Source organism: Elaeis guineensis, chromosome 11 (genome assembly GCF_000442705.2).
Source record: "Elaeis guineensis isolate ETL-2024a chromosome 11, EG11, whole genome shotgun sequence".
Taxonomy (NCBI): domain Eukaryota; kingdom Viridiplantae; phylum Streptophyta; class Magnoliopsida; order Arecales; family Arecaceae; genus Elaeis; species Elaeis guineensis.
In genome coordinates this window covers 115,000,421-115,024,530 of record NC_026003.2, presented here as the reverse complement: position 1 = coordinate 115,024,530, position 24,110 = coordinate 115,000,421, and the positions used below count along the sequence as shown (strand labels likewise).

Sequence of the window (24,110 nt, the reverse complement as noted above, 5' to 3'; positions counted from 1 at the left end):
AGACCGGTCCTTTGGGAGGAAGATCAATAGAACATCGGACCACCGATTACCACTAATCACTAAGCCGTTCTGATCTCACAAGAGAGGAGGATCATAAATCGGTAATAGAGTGAATTTACATGGGAATTTTGATTCGAGGATTGGATTTTGAGAGGCCCTATGCTGCTTATGATCCCAGATCTCACCTAACAACAGAGAAAACATTCTATTGAGTCTGCCAGTAGCATTTTATAACCAAAATAATTTTCATCCTGTTCCCATGTAAGAAGCAAAAGGCCATTAGCCATTCATCACATGCTTTATATGGACTATGATGTCACACGTGTAATCACCAAAATCCAAGTGATGCTTTGACAGCTTTGATACCATGCACAGCTCGCTCTTAAGCTTTTATTGTTGACAATTATAAATGCCTGTCTACAAATAATCTACAGCTTGATCATAGTCTACAGCATGTGTCTTAAAGGAAAACGAAAATCATCATCCACAGCATTAATACTTTCTACTCTTGACAATTGCTTTGATCTGACCCCAAAGAAAGTAAAAACAAACATAAAGGGAACAGATGAAATTGATGTACAACTCTTGATGGACATTGATTTCATCAAGGGAAAGTGAGCCTTGGCAGATGTTGGCGCCCCTCAAGACCGAACTACATTATATCCGATTCTGCTGAGATTCAAATCGACAAGTTTTTAATTGACTGACTCAATGGGAAACTCTGTAATAAGTCATTCACATACCTATGACAACAAAACAGTGAATACAATTAATGGCAAAAAAAATGCAATCAATTACAGGAAAACTGAGACAACTATGTTATAAAGATTGTCATTGATTGCTGGCAAAAGCTATACAATCACCAGCAAAATACCATGTCCATCTCATGAATAACAAGAAAAACAATAAAAGAACAACCGGCGAATTATATATATGCACACGATCAGCAATTTCATTGCCCTTCCAGACACCTGCAGTTTCATTGCATGTGTAAGCGAATAGCTTTACCACAAAGAAGTATAGTAGTTATGGTAATCCAATTAAATACTTTGAAATACTAACCTGATCACTTTGTTTCTCTTTAATTACTGGGGGGAACATTCTGATCTTCAGAAAATTCTCCAAAAATATCTGGGGAATTATCCCATTTCTTCTGCTCTCTTGCTTCCCAGTATCCACCTGTATAGCGAAATGTGCCATCCTTGCTATCCTTCCAAAACCATCTTGGCTTCCAGCCATTCTCCTGCAATTTTCTTGACTGCACAGAGAAAAGAACCAAGTGCCAGCATTGACATGCAAGGCACATATATGAATTAGTTAACCATTTAAAAAACAAAGAAAGAAACATAGACATCAGAGGTACTGCAGATTCTCAGCCGCGATCATCATCCAACTTCAACATAGTTTGAGAGACATAACTCTACCGATATTACTTACTTCGTACATGACTTCACGGTCACCCTCTATACAACAATGAATGTTCTCGACAAACACTCAATCAATACTGAAGTCACAAGATGTGATAATGGGGTACAATTATGGCCCAGTCAGACCAGCATTGATTCATGGATAACTTATAGTGAAAGAACTGCCCAAAGGCTAAGCAAAATCCTATGGATTTCTTTTAACGAAAAAAGAAAGCCAACAGAGTTTTAACTCTTCAATTAACAGAACTTTGATCTCAGAAATTACAGTATCATAACCATTAAGCCTTGTCCCAGATATTCGAGCTTAACTATATCAGAAACCACCACATTAAACTAAAGAGCAAAATATTATTAAAACTATTCATCCTTATCTGCAAAGATTTGAGGACCCTCTCTTCAATGATTTAGAACAGGAAAAATCCAGTGTGCATACATATGTATGGACGCTTGTTCTCCATGCCCAAATGAATCATGAAAATAGAGATTGAGGGTATACCATTCGCTGCCTTCTCTCCAATCGCTGCTTCTCTGCATTTGCCTTCTCATATTCCCCATTCTCTAAATACCTCTGATCTGGTCGAAGTCTTGAATCCGTAGGCGGAAGTTTCTCCTTAATCCGTGATCAAATATTTGGAATCAGAACTATAACAGAAAATAAAAATGAATAAGAGTAAAAGAAGTAGGAGGTAACAAGTTGATTCACATCACATCTACCTGAAATTCTGGTGTTAGCTCATTCAGCGTAATTGCAAATGATGACAAGTTGTACCGAGTGGGATTAGGAGGAGGCTTGCTCCTTTTCCACAATAAGGTAGAATCTTGTGTTGAAATACAACCCCTGGTCTTGGAGAAATCATCTATGGTATAGTACATGCTGTCATCCCATTTTCCCATCAAAGTAGCAACTTTAGTTCCATTGACATCCACAATAAAGCCTTGCACCTGTGTGGAACAATTAGGCCTCAGACTTCATAAACAAGTCAATCAGAAAAAGTAGTGAGGATCTATTTCCTTACCTGGCGAGGGTTGCGTTCAAGAAGAGACTGCTCTTTGAACTTCAGTTTACATGAATACTGCCGGTTGCCCAGTATATTCATTGTTCCATGGTGGTTACAGTATACTTTACCAAAGATGAGGTTATAAATAGTCGTTGTGACCTAAGATAGGTAACAAAATAATGAATTTGGCATGAGTAAAGAGGAAAAAGATTGTTGACGCAGAGAAGGTAGATCTCTCTCCCCCCTCCCCCCCCCCACAAATGTGTATCTATTTGTGTGTCCACATGCATGGGGACATGGCAGAAGAGAAAATAGATTTTATTGGAGATAAATGCAGATTAGCTTCTGCATGTGTATACAAACACTGCATACCTTGCTCCATTGAAAAACTTCACCATCATCAAATTCCAGGGTCAATACACCAACAGGGTCTAGTTGAATAGTTTGCCCCCAAAATTTACTTTTGAGATTGCTGTCACCCCAGAATTTCCAACCTTTACCTTCACAATGGCAGGCAATAAGCGTTGGGTGGTGGCTAACCTATTAGTGAAACGGTGAAAGGCTCATTTCCAGAAAAAAGACCTAGCATGCAACAAAATTCTGGAAGATTGATATACAGTTAAAAAGAGCAAGATGCATGCTGACTGGTGATCTGAAGTAAGGCAGAAGAATGTACACACCTAAACTTTGAAAGGTGAATGCATATCAACCATCGTGTAATATTCATATGGTTTACATAAATGGACAAATAAATGCAATTACTTGAATTAATAGAACCCATTTAACAAAAGGTCAAAGAGGATACCATCATAGAATAATATAAAAACTACTGCAATGTAGTGATTCCAGTACATCAATTGTCGCAATCAAATTTTCACCAGGATGATAAGAGAAGCAAAATCATGCAGGAGAGGTTACAATTAATAAAGGGATAGATGTTTAACATTGAATCTGGACCATGACTCATCTGATTCCAGTTACAAGCTCAAGATACCCCACATCAATACTCAAGCAAAGGGACTGGTACTAATTTCCAGTACACATTCATTTGTTTGAGTGAATCAATCACTTGGTGGCCTTTATAAACTACAGCACCCCATAAATCTGAAGTAGCTATCTCATGTGCTGCAGTGAGATGTGATGACAACCAGCAATAATCAAATTTCCAAAACTCCTAGATTGTGGTGCCCGACTATGTTTGCTGAACCTACAGGTTTTGGGTTCGAACCCAATTTGCCCTTCACAATGGATGGAAAAAGGTTAAATTTTTAACTTGACCCTGAATGATGGCTCATCTGATAATGAATACAAAATTAAGAAAAGCCCTATTAAGGTTAATCCTTTGGGTCTTGCACTGGCTTCCAGTACACCAAAAGATAATCAGGCTATCTTTATTTAATATTGGTAAATAGTCGGGTTATCTTTCATTTCTTCAAATGAATTGTTAACTTTAAACGTGTCATTCATAAAATTCAGTGCCCATAAACCTGAAGTTGCTATTCTCATGTCTAGTATTAAGTGAGTAATTTAACAGAGGCAGTTTAGAGATGTATTTTCATCTATCTCATATGAACCCTAAGGTGCACAAATGAAAAAAAAAAAATGGAAGATTTTTCATATTTATAGCTCAGATAATTAATAAATTAACTAATGTAATGTCAAGGCAATCAAGCATCTTTACAATACCACTCATTCCACTTGAGTCACTGCCCAGAATATAACAGCATAAAGTCTTACCACGTAACAAAGGGTTAGAGATAAAAGTTGATTAATTTTTTCTTTCAAGTGTGTTTCCTACTAGGAAAGAATTCAATGACCACTGCAAATCCACTAGTGATCTTCATGCATCTCATTGTACAGATCAGATCATTCGAGAACTTCAGCCTGGAATGAAGGCCAAATTCGTAGGGCCGGAAATATAGTACTGATACCTTGTTCTCCAATCATGACTCTTGTAGTTTGACATAAATCTTCAGCTAATGGAGGAAGAAAATGATACTCTGAGATATATTTTCTGTTCTATAAAAACATTAGCATTCAAAACCATACCTTTTCAGAGAAGAAGCGAATTCCTTTTTCAGGGAAGTCAGCTTCATAAGTCTCCCCTAGCAAAGGGTTGAATGGTTTGCAGTGGCGGCCATCAGAAGAAGCATATCCAGAGATTGCAAAGGCAGCTACATGCAGAATTCTCATGAGACTGTTCCCCTAGATACAAGCACATAAAACTTCAATTTAAGTGAAAACAATGCTAGAGGTCAACATATGACTATATGGTCCAGGTGATATTCTTTTACATACAGCATTTGTTAACTACACAAAGCACATGACATGTTGGGACTTAAATTAGGGATGCTGCTAAAAGCCTTATCTACCAGACCTAGCAGGGAGAACTACATTTGTCAGGATAAATATGAATTCAAATCTTGAACTCAATTAAGAACAAGAAAAACGAGATTAACAAGGTCCAATTTAGTCATCATACAATGCACATCAACCACTGTACCATGAACAACTAACACAGATAACAGGTACCACCTTCAATAAATTTGAGAAGCCAAAGTATAAAAATAGACACCATAGCTATATCATCTTACAGGCTTCAAAATACCCAATTCGTTTCCACAAAAGTCAATAGGCTGTAACACCAATAAATAAATTATCATATCAGAAAAAATATATTGAAGCAGAACAACCATAAAATCATCTAGAAACAGACCAAGATATAGTGCCAGAGGGTAGTGCTTGCTGACACAGGACCAAGAATCACATTATGTGGGTGTTTTCATGGTTGGCATGTCACAGTGGCACTGTGGCAGCATCTTAGTGCATCAGATTTTAAACAGATTTTTCGCTAGAGATGAACAGTTGGGCAAGCCACAAATGACAAGAGGTCTATCAGAACTTCCAATTAATGCCACAAATTACATCATCAAAAAGAGCCATGAGAATACCTTAATACAAGGAAAGGAGAACATCAAGGGAAACAAACAAGTCTAAATAACTACCTCGTGTTGAGCATGTAAAAATGCTGAAAATGTGCAAAAGAAAGCTCGAAACCTAATGGTGAAAGTGATCTTCAGGACAATTTACACAATATATAAAGAGGCTTTTCTATTATTCAAAATGTTGAGATTCAAATAAAGAACATTAAAGGTTTATAATCAAAATACTTTTCCAGATAGAAAGTTCATGTTGGTGATACTTTTCAACATGCAAGGATAGACTATGCAAAGTTTCTCTTTTATTATCTTTGCATGTTAGATATAAGAAGACATTGCAAGTGAATGACTAAATGTATAGTGGATTTACTCATTTTCCCCTAATGTGATTTATTGCAGTACCATGCAACCTGTCCAACCAAGGATTTATGTCCTGCTGGAATGGAAAGATACCAGTGGTATTGTATCATTCTGTTAGGACTTATACTCATTGCCATTGTAACACATTCCAATAGAATATCGCGATCAAGACACCTATGAGACACTAGTCTGTTAATGGATTGGGATGTCTTGCCTATCGTGACTAAGATCGGTCAAGACTTGCCAATACCAAGGCATGTTCATCCATTACTAGATCCAATTTGACCAAGTCATTTTATCTCAGAATAAATAAAAGAAAAAGAGCGGCAAGGGGCTACACTCTCTCTCTTTGGCTTAGACACGGGGGGAAATGTGGGTAGAGATCGAGGCACAAAGAGGATGAGAGGCTGAGGGAGAGGAAAGAAGAGGAGAAATGAGGGAAGGGGGGCAGATCTAGCCTGCCCTCACAACAATCCAGCATCAAAGAGAGATCAAGGAACAAAGAGGAAGAAAGAGGATGAAAGTAATGAAAGAAGAGGAGAAAGGAGGGAAGGAGAGTAGATCTAGCCTGTCCTCACAACAACCCAACCTCTTCCATGCTGGAAACCAATGTACCCCATACCATACCATATCAGGCGGTACAGGATGTATTATATCATATCGGTTCAGTACCAATACGCTGTAACAGGGACATACCAACTCTGGTATGCAAAACCGGCCCCCGTATCAAGCATACCAATTAAGTAGCATGGTGGCACCGATATAGAGCCCGATATCGAGATGGTATACCTTACTGAAAATCATCCGGTATTAGTACCAGCACTATACACCCTTCATTAACTCCAAAAAATGGCACTTTTCTTCGAATATTCATTTAGGATAAAAAGGTTTACCCAACTTGAGACAACTAGCACAAGGCTCAGTACCGACATTTTAAACCTTGGATCCAACATTCACTCCTTAAAATTCATGAAGACAAAAACTTACATCTTTTGTCTGAACCTATTTTGAGGAAGACTACCTTTAAAGCAATCTGCATAATTGATTGATACATTACATCAAATAATAAATACCCTTCTTTCTTTTCCACCAACCCCATTTAGTGGAATCTTGGCTGTACCATCCAATCAATAATCACCAACAATCTCAAGTCTCCACTTGCTCTTACTCATAGAAATTTGGGTTGGAATAATCAGAGTCCTTCTTCTAGTGATGTTGAATATGTTGGTTTAGCATCCTAGGAGATTTAAAACACATCTTTTCAACCAGAAAATAATATGAGTGCATCCTGTTAGCAATCCTTTCTGCTCATGTGATCTCAAGATTCTCGATTTCATGCTTAAGCATTATCAGAACATCTCCAATGGATCTTCCTCCCTTTCAATCAACCTAGGGGCCTAATTTTGCTTTGGCAAGGAATGATCTAATTGGACATTCTTGAGACAACTTGATCCAATCAATTGTTACTCCCCTTTTCTCACTTTGTTTCTGAGATCTAGAAAAAGCAGAGATATTCCCAAGGTTTTCCTTCATTTTATGTGCCGATATCCCTGGTTCATGAGTTGTAGACTATTGGTGGCTTTAAACTCTGCAACTTAAGAAGGCATGACATCAACAGATCTCAACTCACTTGGACATCTTCAGCTTGGTTGCATTAAATTGATCAAAAGATTTACTCCTATTTGATGATATTGGTTGAATTGTTTCTATCTTCAGATTGCCAAGCTTTGCAGCTTGGACGATTGAGAATTTGAGATGCTTGTACAAATGATTAATTCCAAAGAATAGTCAGTATTCTTTGACAACCAACCTGCACAGAACATTGAGAAACCATCCTGGACATTCGATGTTTTATATCTAGATTTTGATGTGAGTTACAAGCCGTGGAATCAATTCCTTCTTCCTCTACTCCAACAAGTACTCACAGATCTCCCAAAATAGCAATTTATCAGTTTCATATGTACCTTTGCCATGAGTTTGAGCTTCATCATTGACATGTACTTCATGTGATGATTCTTTACCATCCCTTAAGAAAACCATTGCCAAGCAAGGATTCTAACATCTTATCAGGCTTGGGCAAAACCAGCTTGACCTACCATGCTTGAAATATGGTGGGACTCAATATGCATTTTCAACTCTTGACTCAACTAGGTGCACATAATATTACCCAATCAATTTTTTGTCAAGACTCAAACAGATAATATAACATGCTTACCACAGCATAACCCCAAAAAAATTAACAAAAAAAAATATGAACAAAAGTACAAAACTGTTTACCCAATCCCTTCATTCTTGCCCTTTCTCCTCTCTTCCATCACTCGCCTCACCTCCACTTACTTCCATTGGTCTTTCTCCCCCTCCCCTCCTAAACATCAATACAAGCTGGCCTACCACCACAATCGACATTTCTGAAAGGTAAGGCCCAACCAACCCCACCCCCTACTCTTCCTTATTGCCAAGGATCTTCACCATACATACCTTGCACTCCCCCCTACCATTAGATCTGCTACAATCACCACCTAAGACCACTCCTCTCTATCCCTGTCTCAACGATGAGAATGGTCGTTGGCTCACTTACCATTGTCATGCAAGACCACTCCATCCCTCCCTTTCCCTCATCTCTGCATAACAATAGTTGTTGAAGTGATCAACATAGGACCAAGCCCTAGGTTCACCTAGCATGGGCCAACTTGGTCGTGGGTCTAGGATTTATCTGCTAGGTGGGGCTTGAGCTAAATTAATTAGGCTTCAGGCTAGGATAGGCTCAAATTATGGAAGCACATTTCTTGATATAGCACTTTTGCACAACCTAAACCCCACCAGACTAGTTTGGTACCCAAATCTACATATTATTATCAAACTCCTCCTAACTTAAGGTTCAAAATTGTGGTGGCTATTGCATCTCAACAACTTCTCATTCAATCAACCTACTTCCTAAGGCTGCATTTACTATAAATGCACAAGTCATCTAAAAGAAGCACAATCTCGAAGAAGCAAGACTATAGACTCACACATCTAACTTACTCGTACTTTGAGGCTGCCATGGCCAATCTTAAAGAAGATTTTTTCCGACTTCACAATTCTTATATTTCATCCATTTATCACTGGTTCACCGACATCAGTAGATGTAGGTTTGCCAAATATAGCTCTATCAAACTTTTTAGCGACTTATTAAAAGCTTTAACCTTAAGTTGCATCTTTGTTACATCTAGTATTACTCAGCCTTAACAAATTTTGGACTTTAGGGCTATACTCATTAATCACGATTTTCTGTGTTCCATTGCCCAAATTGACACTATGAATAAGTCTTAATTATCTAAGTCGTTTCTCTAATATCCAATCTTAGTGGTCACTTAACTTTTTAATATGTTTTATATATGTATTCTGTGCCCTATCTTTTTATCTATAAGTCAATGTGTTGCTTATGCTCATTTACTTCAACTTGCTTATCTCATGAACCTCACAAAAAGTGAGAGGATTTATACAAGTTGTAGAGTTAGCCTGACTCCTTGGTGATTTTCCAGTGAATGGCTCATCACTATTGATAAAAAACAACTAATAAATCAATAATGAAGATATATCTGTTCTTTACAAGAATAATTAGTACAGGCACTTGAGAGCAGTAGGCAATACAGCAACACAAGTACGAATTACGATCAAGCTTGGCAAAAATGGGATTGAACTATATGCCCAAAACTTCAACAAATTAAATGAACCAAAATAAGTTATGTAATCATGGACTCGATCTTTCTTTTGCTTTCATCAGACGTTATTGGTTTTAAACAATGCTTCTTACTTACTTAAAAGAGAATAATGTTTTTTCTTCATATTGTATAATTCCAACTATGGATCCAGTTTTGTCTATTTATAAATTCATCATTACCGTGGATTAAAAGACAGATTATTGGCTTTTTAAATCTTGATTTCTTCATTCTAAAAACATTTCAAGTAGTGCTGCTTTCAGAAAGAGAAGCCATCTAGATCTATTGGAGTTTTGATCATTAACCTAGTTTATCCAGTTTTGCTTATTAGTAAACCCATCATTGTCTGGAAAAGAAAGCCAAGTAATTAGCTTTTAAATCTTGTATTCCTTCATTCCAAAACATCCACTTAACAATCAAGTTGACTACTTTCCTGAAGACACGCCATCTAGCACTTTTGGGGTTTTGACAGGCAAAGTACCCTTTATATCATGCTCTCCATGATCCTACAAATGATCATTTTCTTGATACTAGGATTTCACGGTCACGAAACTTCAACCAATGAACTGTGGCTGTTAAGGTTATAAGAAACTAGGAAAATTCCATGTGCCACAGATACAAAGAATTGGTTTATTTAGAGGATTAAGCTGGGCTAAATCAATAATCTTGGAGTTGGAAATATTCTCGTACCCACCCATGCTGTTCCAAAAATGATATCAATGACCTCAATGGATGATAGTCTTAGTGAATATCTTGGTGAACAAAAATATGTAGAAATACATAAATTCAGCTTATGACTCCCTGGTTTTCCATAAATCATTATTTTAAGATAATTTTTGGATAGGAAGGAAAACATTTATGAAGTTTAAGAAACGTGATCTTTCCAAAGATTTTATTTTATGAATTAAAAATGAAAAGTATATCTATTTTTTATCTTTAATAGCTGACAAAATGTTAAAAAGGAAAATTTGTGCACAGGTTGGACATTCTTCTATGAGTACATAAAGATTCATGTATTTTTTTTATCTACAACCAAATTTCACATCAATATAAAGACCATCCCAGAAATTGGTCCTTACCATTTTCCCATACTCATATGCTCGATCCAACAAATAAGAGTATTCCAAGTCCTCGAAGCACTTCTGAAGTGTTGATAGGGGTTCATTAAAGTAAACAGGAAGGCAAACACGTGTAAGATCCTTTCCAACATTATCTTTGAGCATTGACCAAAGGCTAACACCTTTTTCCTTCTCAATAGGATCAGGCAATTTTGTACGCCTCCTGATATACAGAAATGCATTACGATCATTTGGCTCTGTTTCAAGATCCATCATCTCCACAGTGTCTAAGCAATTTTCAGTACAACAACTTTTATCAGCATGGTCTAAGTCTCTTATTTTAGAGGCACAGACAACAGTAGAATCACTAAAACTCTCCTTTGTATCAAAGAAGTGAGGCTCGCCTTCATCTGACAACTCATCTAGCTCTTGCTTTTCAACATCATCAGATGACTCTGTGGTACTATATTCTGACCAGAACAAACAATTTTGTCAATAGAAGAAAAAAAATGCTTGCTCACTAAAAACAGCAAAACAACATTAGTTATGCTTATAATATGTGCATCAAATGTTAAAAAGCTCTATATGCCATTGTTGAAATTTCAGAATTGAATCTAACTTCTTGAAATAAATATAAAAGTACATCTGAAATTTCACCAGAATTTGTCAGAAGTATTTTTTTGGTAATTTTGAATATCAATTTTCCGTAGACGTAACAAGACGTAACAACTCAACTATTCAGAGAGGAGTTATTACATAACAAAAAAATTGATTTCTAGAATGGTTAAGATTTTGAAAGACCATATGATAGAAAAGCCACTAATATAACTAAACTGTTGGAGTCCAGAAAAAAAATCAGTCATTATAGCGTGATTTAAATTGAAGCAGAAATATGGAATACCACTGTTATTGCCATGCCCAGAGCAAGAATATTCATGTTTCAGCAAATGCAATTGACCTTCATGGATTGTTGTGGTCACTTCATCAGCATTAACATCCTGAACAAACATGTCACTCTCAAAAAAGTCAACAAATAAATCAACTATATGACCTAAAGAATATTATCCCAATCAAGAAAAGTAATCTTGTGGATCATTTATGAGATCATAATTAATTTTACAGAGTGTTCTGTTTTTCAAGACAAAGTATCTAAACCTTCTTCTATAAAAGCATAAGCAAGTGTTGGGAAAAAACCTAGCTCAGTACAATGACCAACATCACCAAAAGCTCAAAAGCCTTCAATTCCTCAAAGTCATATAGATACAAAAATCAACACAGCCCACAATGAACAACATGTCTTCTAAAGTACAGCAATTGCAATTATGCTACACCCAAGAAATTACAACAAACTTGGTCATTCTCTTTAAAGCTAGAATAATCTATGTCTGCATATTTTTCATCACATAACTAATTCACAAATCATGCTGTTAAGACCATCAAAGATAAAAAATTTCAACAAGTTCATACCTTAAGTAATTTTGTGCACAAAACTATCAACAAGTTACCATATCACAAGGCATTCTCCAAGAACAGAAATCCAAGCAGTAGTTCCATAAAACACAGCTGATAAAAGTAATTAGTTCAGGGAATTTACCTTCTCACAACAGAATCTATATTATTAAAGATGGCACTTGCAACCACCAAATCATGATTTCACATGTACCATCTAAAGCATAGGTAGTATTGTATGTAAGATGACAGAGAAAACAATTAAACTTACAAATATGGTACCTATACACCACAGGGACATATGTGGAGGAATAACACCAGATGCTTGTTAGAGTTTGTTAGACTAAGCAAGACAGGTATAAACAGGATTCAAAGAATCCTAGAATAAGGATATTTTCTAATGAGTTAATTATCTGACAAATGAACTATAACCATTAATACTGACCAAGAAACCGTTTTCATACCATACAGGGTAAGCTTTTTAACTGTTTTTGCTTTTCCCATTTAGGGGTTGCACCTTATGTCCTGCATCAATTTGCCAATACTGTTTTTAACAACTTCCATTAATGTTAGCTTTGGTCTCCCCCTCTTACATCCTTAAACTTCAACACAAATCCAAGCCCCTCCAAGGCATCCTTTACCTTCATCACACATGATCCTACTGTCCCAATAGATTCTCCACAACTTAGTTCCATGCTAGTGCAACTCCTAGTCTTGCTCAGGTACTAACTATTATCATATTGTGATGATTTTTCCACATGTCCAATTAGCATTCTCATCCACATTGTGCTCTTGCAAGCTTGCTTGGACTGACAACAATTTGAAGCAGCAATATTCCAGTCTTTTTTGTAGTTTCATAAAATCCTTTAAACATCAAATGTATGTTTCATTCACAAAATGCCCAACAAAGACCTGCTCATTTTATTTATTTAGCCCAGTTAAAATTATGCATTCATTTATTTCTCCATTACTTTTAAGATGCCAAAAACTATAACAATTGGTTAGCTTTAGGCCACTAATAGGAGACTTAATATCACTTCTACCTTAAATATTATAGCATTCCACATGCCAGGTTTTATTTCTGATGACTTTCTGAGACTTGCTAAAAATTTCATATTCGACTCACTTGCAAAGATGGAAACACACCACCTATTCTACGTCCATGTATAAAATGTGTAAAGAGATGTAGTCTTCATCCAACCATCAGATGAGGCAAGCCATGACTAGTTTTTCATTTGTTTCACCACAACTACTACTAAAACTACCAGGAGATCAACTCCAAGATCTCTGACTTAAGAAGATGGAACATACCTAAAGCTAAATTAATTACCAATCCGGGATCAAGTTTTGCTCCAAGCCGCCATTTGATGGCACCACCCTTGGCCTCCACTGCTCTTCAAACTATATGTTCTCAACTAGTCTTTACTTCAGTCTTCTCCCTCTCTATCCTCCCCGGGCCTCTATGCTCTATCTCTATCCCTCTCTCTCAGTTGTTGGCTAGGTTTACACCCCACTCCCCATTCTAGCGGGCCGTCATAGACCTCCTCCCTAAGGGGTCTTTTTTCATCCCTTTCATGAAACTGGACATGGACAAAGGACAAATTTAGATAACAAGTGAAAAGTCATACATATAGTAGTACCAAAGACAGCAAGAGAGCTTTTCTCCCCCTTTTTTCTCTTTTTTTGTTTCTTAGAGGAGCGGGGTGGATAAAGTTGGATTAAGTGGGAGCAAGGTTCACCATTTAGATAATAGATCCCGTACCAGTAAAATCCTACTATAATATTAGTATGTGGTTCGGTATAGTACGGCAGTGTCAGTACGCTCCGAAATGATGTACCGATACGAAACTGGTACGGTACGTACCATTTCGAGCGATACCGCATCCATGAATGGGAGGGACAAGGAGGGTGGGCAATGGATAACAGGAGTTGGCAAAGATATTAATTAAATGGAAGAGCGGAATTAAGAGGAAAAGCTGGGCTTTTGAAGAGTGGAAAGGAGCTACGGTGGGAAGGGTGTGGTGGAAAACCACAAATAACTTTTGGCTTAGTAATGTAGATCTTATCCAGACGATCAAACCCACAATAGATGGGATATGCAATATTGTTTTGATCTGAAACAAAAAAAATATATATTTTTAGATCTCTACGCAAAAAAACCTGCACAGGAAAAATATTTTCAAAATTTATGGGTGAATCCTCAAGCTCAGAGAAACAGGACAAGAAGACGAGGGGAAAGGATAGAAGGATATGTAATTTCTTTCATTCATCATGATTTTGTACTGTCTCCTCTCTTTTAAAAGCTAAATGTATAATAGATTTATTAATAAGATTACATAATTAACTAGGATGCCTTTAGGCTTTTTTCCAAAAGTGATACCTCCAAACTTTCTAAAATTACCAAGTTTTAAATCTCTATAAAACAAAAGATACAAAGATATCAAAGTCAAGCCAAACCACAATGCTAATGACTTAAAACCTTTTCTAACCTAATGTAGACCTAATGTAGAAACTATATACACAAATCTTGCACAAATCAGGACTCAAAAGCTCACTACATCTATGCTTAGAGACCTGAGCAGGGTCGGTCTGGTTGACCTGCCCAACCCATCACCCAGTGCCCATCACAAGTCAGGTCAAACAAAAACGATAGTATCCAAAAAAACTCGTTTGACCGTGAAATACAAACAACTCAACCACTCAAAATGCTTGAGTCAACCCAGAGTCGACTCACTTAGGTGAAATAGAGGGAAAATAGTTTAAAAATTAGAAGATAAAGAAAAAGGGTAATGATCCTCTAATGGAACAATCTAGTAATTCCTTATCCTGTTAAAGAATATCACCACTGTTGCCATGGAGAAGGAAGTTGTTCACCATTGCAACACTAGCCAAATCCAGTGAGATCAAAGCTATTGAGGGCAGAACTAACAGAAATAGAGGGCCAAGGTAAAATCCAATGGAAATCTGCATGGAGCAGCCATATCTAATTCTCCCCTCTCCTTTCTTCATCCCCAACATATCAGATCCAAACTATTCATCTTCCTTTTATAATCTTTTTCATCTTCGTGGACAAGACCAGATGGGTGGCATAGGATGCAAGGGGAGGAAAAGAGAGTCCAGATCCAACCATCCTGGGATAGGAAGCAAGGTCAGGTACTGGGAAATGAGGGAGGGGAAGAGAGATTCAAAGGAGATACGAGCTATTTAACTTGAGGGAGAGGAAAGAGAATACTCATAAACATATTAAAATATCCATGGTCTGATCCAACAATGATTAACCTATAGTAGAACCGGGAACCTATAACTCGGCCACCACAATGGGTCGGTCTAAGTATTGGGTTTAAAACTTCACTAAATAAATGGCCTTAGAATTAAGTACAAAAATAATTTAAAAAATCTAACCTTTCTCGAAAGTTTTTCATTTTTAAATATAACATAGCAATAATTAATCAAAAATAATATACCAAAATTGATGATAACTAAATGTAAAACTGATTTAGACTTGAAATTCCACTTAACCAAAGAGTTTACTACAAAAAGAGAGAGAGAGAGAGAGAGAGAGAGAGAGAGACCACTATTATTATTTTTGATATCTTCTCAAGCATAACCAACTTCCATAATCTACTGAAGCACCACCAACCTTCATCTTCTGCTCGAGCATCGTCCAACGCCATGGGAAGCTCGTGCACCACCCACAGCCACCAAACAAGCCATCACCCACCACCTTTTTTTTGGCTTCTTAGACAGCCCTAGGACCCTAGTAGTAAAGATGCAGATTTGGATAGAACATCGGTGGTTCCAAAATAGTGATATAGTAAAGACCATTATTATATAACACACATGGAAGTGGTTAGTTATCCAGTTCCCTCAAGATCCACCCATAACTAAAGTTGTATTTGCAGAAGGTTCAATTTGATCTAGGAGCGAATATGTTCTCCTAGAAAATCAGATCCTGCTTTTGTAGATTTATACCTAATATTTCAAGCCAAATTCTGGTTTCTTTAGGATGGTACCCCTCATAGCCACCCCTCAGAAAGGAGAACCAAAAATACTGATGGAGCTTAATATTTTGATGGGCAAAATGTTCTTCTAAAAGTAGTCTTTTATTCATAACCATTTCATTGGAAATATTTAAGAATATTCCTTCTTGGCAAGCATGATAATTGCTAACTGTAGCAGCAGATTCACACGAGCCCAAGTAATTTCAGAAGTTGACATGAAGACATGCAAGAAGAATTTGCATGCATATACAATATTTTCAAATATGTATGTGAAAATATCTCACATTGGTGATGGTCTTTATTATGTCTAGAGCATTTATACAATCAACAAATGGTACATATCAATTAAAAGAATAAAACCCAATACAAAGTTTGAATGTACTAGTACCTAATAAAATCATTTTTGTTACTACCTTGGATCCATGAGATAATGTGCTAACATTTTAGCCTATTTTAAGATACAAATGTGTGTTACACATATGTACAGGCATACACATGCATATGGCCTATTTTGAGATATAAATGTGTGTTACACATACGTACATACATACGCATGCATATACATGTGTATGCACATGTTAGACAACATACTAAACATTATCTTTATTAAAAGATTTGACAATTCAAAATTGATTGTGAACCCTTCAAATTGGAGATCCATACCCTTGATCTTCATCTACCCTACAAGATGGCTAGAAACTAGAAGTCATAAGATTTGATGATCTCTAACCTATGCACCAAGTATGTGCAACCATTAGACAGCTTTAGTGACATGTTATGATGTTTTGCTATGAGGTAAGAATCAAAACAAAGGTTCAAAATATAACAGGTGAACTAGTAGGGATGCGTACAATATGGATTGTGCCGACAAAGACTATTGATGGGTACACATGGATATGACTGATAAACCCTTGGTACAGCTTTCTTTAGGTTACTTTCATATGTACACAATGTTTGGTTGTAGCTTTTGGGGTTCAACACAAAACCTCAGAACTCACTGAGGAATGATACGGTACCAATACATGGTACAACCTTGCTTTTGCTACACCAGTGGCATACATATCGTACCACTAATATACGTAATGATATGGGTACCGGTATGGGTACTTCAAGCCTTGATATATACATTTATACGTGTGTATATGTATATATTCATATAGCACGCATGTATGAGATATGTGTATATGCATACACGTATATGTGTGTGTGTGTGTGTATGCCAATCATAACCATAACCATCTAGCCTTGTTCCAAGTAGTTGGTTTCAGCTTTATTTATAATAGTTTACCATATTCAAACTCATGCCCATTCATATCTGGAATAATTACATACATCTGCTGCCAAAAATGAAGGACAATGCATCAAAAAATGAGACTATGAAGCATGGACACGTATATTGGATAAGGGTGTAACACGATATGAACATGCCAATGCAGCAAATTTTTAAAAAGTAGGATAAGGTACCACTAAGATACATGAATGTGTATCTGTACTCCATACATTCCTATGTTTAAAAAAAAAAAAAAAAAATATATATATATATATATATATATATATATATATATAAAGCAGAGTAGGTTATCAAAATAACATAATCCATACTATATATAATATCAAGAACTTTTACAAGATCATCATTTAGTCATCATTCAAACCCATAAACCTCAGTCCAACTTCAGATTTTAATATTAGCATCCTAGACTACAAAGTTGATCATTTATCATGAAAAGGTTAACATTAAAAAAGAAAGAAAATGCCCTTCCTTTATTTTGGAGGTATTGGGAAGTAATCCTAGTGTATCCAAGAATTACCTGAATATTTTTTAAAAAGTTTGAAAAATAGGATATGGCATGTGATTTGAAGTATCAGTGCTTTCTAGTAATGACATGTAAGAGGAGGAAGTTGAGACTAAAGGTGTCATTATCAAATACTTACGATCAAAAGGAATTTTCAATCATGTATACCAAAGACTTTTTCTAGAGGATTGTACTACTTTTTTCCTAGTTTACATTGACATGTTAACAAAGCCATAATCTTGAGTGCTAGAGCTTGTTTATAAGTAGTCAGCCATCAAATTCGACCATTTATAACCATGACCAAGTCATGCTCATCTAAATCCTCAATAGTTCGCATGAACAGCTATTATGTAATTTATATAGGCATGCAACAAAATTAACCAATTAGAGTTTATAAAATATGCCTAAAACTTAAAGAGTTCCAATCAAGAATTCACTGCTCTGGTAAGTGTAAATAATCCAAAGGTTTTCCTAATTAAAAAACAAAAAAGAGAAAGGGCAAGTGTATAATGTAGTTATAGAAAATACACTATACTAAATTATCTCGATGGACTATCAAAATAGAGAGCAGCCATGGTGCAAAGCTACGACTTCAAAAAATAATCTTGCCAAGCATGCAACTTATTCATCAGAAATTTTAGTAAATAAAACACATTTCTTCAAAAATAATAGACAAATTATATAATATTAAAAAAAAAAAGGAGTACCTTTATCCTATATCAGCAATAACAAAGGGCATCTTCATTTGCCAATATGAAAAAAAGCAATGTGCACATGTTCTAAATGCCTCAATAGAGAATATTTGTTATTATGCAAATAAATACCTCAAGCTGCTGCTGAAATGTGCGAAGAAAGCTTAAATGTTCTTCATAACGAAGCTTCAACTGTCTCTGAAACTCTGAAAATTCTGACAGCATGATCTGCTCACAATCCTTGATAAGCACGTCATCTAGTCCCTCTACATGCATGCGATCTCTAAGCTTTTTGGTTGAAATTGATATATCATTCTGGATATAAGATATCCTTCCATCGACGGAAAATTTACTTCTTGCTGAGATCAAGGCCTCAATCCAGGCAACACGATCTTTCTGTGAATCAGTTCTCAATTGAAGTGTCTTTGTAGGAGAAAATATATAGAATCGTCTTTCATCTGTCTTACTTACACGAAATGATGAGATCTAGCAAACATTCAGAAAAGTTAATGAACATTGAATTAAAGGAATGTATAATGAATAAGGCAAATAGATGAGAGATTTTTCTACAAAAATTTCCTATTTAAATGGTATAGCATGAAAGGCTGTCACTAACATGGCCGATTTTATCATCCGCAAGCTATTACAATTATACTATTTATCCAATGCACAAATTTGTTGATCAGAGAATACAAACCTCACCATAAATATAGCTATTATATTTTTAATATTTATTTTTCAATGATTCCAGGTTAACAAAACTCACACCTGCAGATATGAACTAATATGCATACGAAACAAGCTCAAATGGATAACTTTGGGTACACATGAGCTTGTTTATGTATTTATATTTTGAACTTATATGGGTACATTTTTATGCTTCAATGGACCTAAAAGTAGCTGAAATATGAAATATATTTATTATTTTCTTTTTTTCAACTCTCTTGTTCATTTGACTGAAACTCTAGAAGTTGGACTGAAATGATCAAAATTGCTGAAATTGTAGAACCTGAAACTCAATGAGCCTGACTGAGACCAAGTTTTCAAACCCTGCTTGTATAAGACATCTCATTAATTTATGGATATGCATATGAAATATCTAAAATCATGTCCTAGTATGCTCGTCTAAAAACTTGCACATGTATCGCCCAGCATTATGACCATATATAATATGTACATGTATATTGTATCTTGTGTTTTTCTCCAGTTAATAGCACCGTTATCTTAATGTACTTCAGCATAAGAAAAGACAAGCTGCAATAAGAAGCCATATTTGCTGCAAGGATAACTAGTAGACAAGATGACTCAGCTATAAAGAAGAGTCAATTCTTAATAGACATGAGAACTAACTAATATATACACAACCCTGGTTGATAAGAATGGCCTCACTCCTTCATACATAAGTCACAATTATTTCAATCTTAGATAATATCAATTAAAGTTAGACAATTATATCGAACTAATTACCCTACCTATTGTAAATACTTGACAACTTAATATTATCTAAATATAACTCAAAAACTTAACCTAATATTCTTCTCCATATTTATACTAAATAATCCAGGAAAAACTCATTAAAAAATCATAAGTTTTAAGCTTATTTTTCAGAATTTCTATATCTTAATGGGCTAACTTCCATGAAGTTGTGCATTTAGGGGAATAGCAAGCTTGGGATATTCAAAATTTCATATTTTATGTTATAAGGAAAAAAGTTTCAAAATGCCTACCTGAAAAATTAGAGCACTAGATAGTCTACAAATATTCAGGATAGATTACGGTGGTGTTAAGACTATAGATTATGGTGGTGTTAAGACTCCAGAAACAAGAATGTAGATATATCAATATGGAGGCATGAAGACTCCACAAATAGCACTAAGGCTCAAATCAGTAAATCAAGCATTAACACACACTCTGGATGAGAAATCGCTGGTTAGCAGCCTCGTTGCTAGCAAGCATGGTAACATGGCTAAGTTTGCTAGTGATAAATACATATTGAAACCAGATTTCTATGTTGTTTCTCCCTGAAACATGTCAAATTCCAGACAAAAACCATGATTAGCTTTTCAAATTTTCAATCTTGTACTAGCACTTTAATTTTGCTACTTAATTATATTTTGTGTGTGTGTGTGTGAAGACCATATTTTTTCCACTTCTGTACAAGGATGCAAGCGGATTCCTTTTTCCTCAAAAATAAGGATGCATGTGGGTCCACCCCAGGTTAAATTATGTACCTCTTCTTTCTAACTTTTATGATATCAACATATTCATTTATCACTGTATCACCCATCCTTCTAAAATTATATCTACATATGAAAATATTATTAATTAAAGATACTTACATTTTTCAACTAAAATACTTTCTATGCTGCTCCATATTCCATGGATGTTTCAGGGCTCTGCTACCCCACATCCATAGTGCATCATATTCAGGGAACTAAGAATAACGCATCAAAAAATTTGTTCAAAAATGGAAGCCTAGGATGACAGGAACTCTGACACAAAAGAAGGCCAAACCCAAATCGACCCATTAAATGAAATCTGAATCTAAATTATACATCTAAAGCAAATTCAGGTGGAATCTGGGCAAGCTAAACCAGATCTAACCCAACCCACTGCCTCCCACTCACATTTTCATATTGCTATAATTTTTATGTAGTAGAAGACTACGGTAGAATATATGTTAAGAAAATGAAAAATATTATTTTAAATATTAAAAGCTATGCAACCATAGGCTAGACCAGCATACATTTCAATCAGCTCAATCACCATGCTGGTAAACCTCCTATTACTGCCTTCTATCAAGAACTACGCCTGTCATTTCCGGGCAGAGCGTCATTCTACAGGCACCTAGCGAAGGCATCCAAGCCATGCAAAATGTAGGTGTCAAACTGTGGGCCTGGATAGCTGGTGCCACCATATTTTCTCTGCTGTTAGCAAAATCCAAAAAATCAACACTACGAAACAACAGCAACGAACACAATTTATGAGTGAAAGTTCTCATTAAATTGTCGGTAAAATTTTAAATAAAGATTATACCAAATATCAATTACGACAGAAAAGAAAAGAGGAAGCTAAAATAGAAAAAGAGAATCAAATATTCAGGAAGCATAAAGATCGATTTTTGAGAAGTAATAATCTTGAACTTACTTTGATTCCAAAGGAGAAACCCAATTAAAAAAAATAATAAAAAAAAGAAAACAAGTATAACGAACCTCATTTAAACTCCAAACCAGAAAGCACAAACTGAGAAAAGAACCGGGGAAAAAACATAAATGTATACCAAACTGTACCTGCTTCTTCTCACCAATGGCAGCGTTAAAACTCCAAACCAGAAAGCACAAACTGAGAAAAGAACCGGGGAAAAAACATAAATGTACACCAAACTGTACCTGCTTCTTCTCACCAATGGCAGCGTTAAAGATCTAAGCACGAGAGGACCCTACAGCAAGGACACGAACCCTGTTGGTGGGGGAGAGAGCCCCCCCTTTCAAACAACACCATAAACAACCCTCCAAGTCACCCCCAAAGTCCACAGAAATACAAGACGCAAATAAAGCCCACATCCGCATCAACAGAGCCAAACAAGACGCCCGCTGTTCATCCTCTCCCCCACAAGAAAATGACACCAAAAAGAGAGAGATGCCAAGACGCAAAGCATCTCACAACGGCGTAATCCACTGCAACGCTTCATGGCTTTGTTTGTACCGTTTCCCTACAAACACGCGCGCGGTAATGTGACCCACGACCTCTCGTGCCTACCTCGCTCCCTATCCCACCCGTGCTAGCCAACGCGCGAATGGTTTAAAATTACGATTTTTATTAGAGAGTAGAGGATCAGAGGCTTCTTTTGGTTCCATACCCAGAGAAAAGAAAAATTAAGCGAGAGAGAAAAGGAAAGGAAAGAAAAAAAAGCTCGGAAATAGTAAACAGTTGCTTTACTTTAGATGTTAGAGAGAAAGAGAAGGGACCCGATAGCCAAACGGGTTTTAGCGTGGTCCGACAAAAATCGATCAGAGAAGCAACCAAACTGGAAGCGCTTTTGGATCTCGTGGATCCAATCGTCTCCAATTTTGGTAAACATCTCGAGAGAAATCAAGAACGATCCAATTCTTGATGCTAAATTACAACAAAAATAAACAAAAGAATCAATCGTTACCATTTTCCAGTATTCGCTCACCTTGAGATAAACGACGCCGACCGGCTTCGGAGGGTTCCGGCCACCGCAACTGACGTTAGCCCGGGATAGCCGGGAGGCGGCGGTGCCGATGAGGCGGACGCCCTCGCCCTCGGAGAAGGAGACCTCCTCCCCTTGGGGGATCTTGGAGTAGGAGAGGACGCCGTTCCGGAGAGAAAACCACCGGGACCGCCATCCCTTCCCGAAGTTGATCCACTTGTAGAGCACGCCGGCGACGGCGACGGCGACCGCTGACGACGAGGCCTCGCCCTCGACAACGCCATAAAGCTCCGGCTCCGGTTCCGCCGGCGCTGGCGACCGGTCGCCGACCCGGGGGCAGTCGATCGAAATGCAGCAGAGAGGGTGCATCGCCCTCGCGCGCATCGCGCGAGCACTCGATCTCACGAGGATTCGAAGTCAAGAAGAAGGCTCATTTAATTATGGCTTGGCCGATCCGAGAGAGAGAAAGAGACAGAGACAGAGAGAGGAGGGGGTCTACATATTAATTAAGAATATATTAATATAAATATTTAGGAAACGAAGGGACGATGAGGGGAAGATCCGATACCGGGAGATGCGGTTCTGCGGCGTTGCTTGGCCAGCTGTTATAATTTGGTGACGTGATGTTGGACGGTTAGAGGTTGGGGGATGGCGATAGATGGGATTTTTAGTTGTTTTATGTACTAAGTTTGATCATTAATTTATTGTTGCTTAATTAAATGCTTCTTAGAATAATGATATAAGTATGAAGCAAGATTCATTGGTTGATGACCTGAAATCGGCTATCAAATTGTATCAGGCCAGAGCAGCATAATTTTCCTAGGGAAGACTAAGATTATTTTAGTCATTATGACATATTTCTCTATCAAATAAGATTAAGATATCTTGGGGGTGTGTGTATCTGAGTTTCTATTCATTTAGTTCCATTATTCTAGTACTAGTATAGGTGCAAATTGCAATGCCATGTTACCTTCTGTCATTTGCATCACCATTTGTATGCATATTATATCGAAACATGCATGTGATTGATTTAAAAGAAAAAAACTTTTGATTATATTTAGTTTAAATTGTTATTTAGCATTTTTAATATAATTTTTTGATGAAAAAGTATATTTAAATAGATGATCTGTGAATTTTGCTATTATATAACTTTAAAGCATATTTAAGTTTTGATTCATATATTAGCCATCCATGCTTGGAGAGAGGGAGGCACTATAAATGGTTTTACAAAGGAAATGTATTTGTAGAAACAAGTCATTGGGTCTCGGACGAATATTAACTCATATGCAAGCAATAATTAACTCATACACTTACAAATAGTTTAAATTATTTGATGGCTCTTTTAAGAAATTATGAGTTCATTTGTCTTCTCTAGCAGTGATTCTGTACATCATCAGCTGGATACTTTGAAAATATGTATCATAAAGCAGCAAAATGACCCTTTTTTTCTCAAACATATAGTAAAATAAAAGAGTGTTATTGTCACACAATAGGTACAAAAATGAAGAAACATTC

General features: G+C 36.5%; 1 protein-coding gene across 5 annotated transcripts; it reads right to left on the bottom strand.

Moving 5' to 3' along the window:
• Window positions 1-746: 746 nt before the first annotated feature.
• LOC105054021 (oxysterol-binding protein-related protein 2A) lies at window positions 747-23,088 on the bottom strand. Of its 5 annotated transcripts, none has more exons than XM_073245562.1 (11): window positions 22,599-23,083; window positions 18,554-18,817; window positions 11,385-11,481; window positions 10,505-10,953; window positions 4,475-4,630; window positions 2,798-2,965; window positions 2,444-2,584; window positions 2,142-2,369; window positions 1,924-2,037; window positions 1,063-1,258; window positions 747-971 (listed from the first exon to the last, which is right to left on the bottom strand). In XM_073245562.1, exons 1-10 carry the CDS (start codon window positions 22,977-22,979, stop codon window positions 1,082-1,084), a joined length of 2,175 nt encoding a protein of 724 aa, XP_073101663.1. In that variant the 5' UTR covers window positions 22,980-23,083; the 3' UTR covers window positions 747-971; window positions 1,063-1,081. The 5 variants fall into 5 exon arrangements, 4 of the variants coding, with proteins under 4 accessions (XP_073101663.1, XP_010933694.1, XP_073101664.1 ...); XM_010935392.4 differs by having other exon boundaries at window positions 18,554-18,907; window positions 22,599-23,082; XM_073245563.1 differs by lacking the exon at window positions 22,599-23,083 and adding an exon at window positions 21,811-22,544 and having other exon boundaries at window positions 18,554-18,907.
• Window positions 23,089-24,110: the final 1,022 nt, after the last annotated feature.

Excerpts from the sequence above, each read along its gene's own strand:
- LOC105054021 (XM_010935392.4), bottom strand. The coding sequence starts at position 22,979 with ATGCGCGCGAGGGCGATGCACCCTCTCTGCTGCATTTCGATCGACTGC. Across the intron at positions 2,585-2,797 it reads AAGTTTTTCAATGGAGCAAG|GTCACAACGACTATTTATAA; the intron begins GTATGCAGTGTT and ends TACCTATCTTAG. Across the intron at positions 1,259-1,923 it reads TGGAGAGAAGGCAGCGAATG|TCAAGAAAATTGCAGGAGAA; the intron begins GTATACCCTCAA and ends TTCTCTGTGCAG.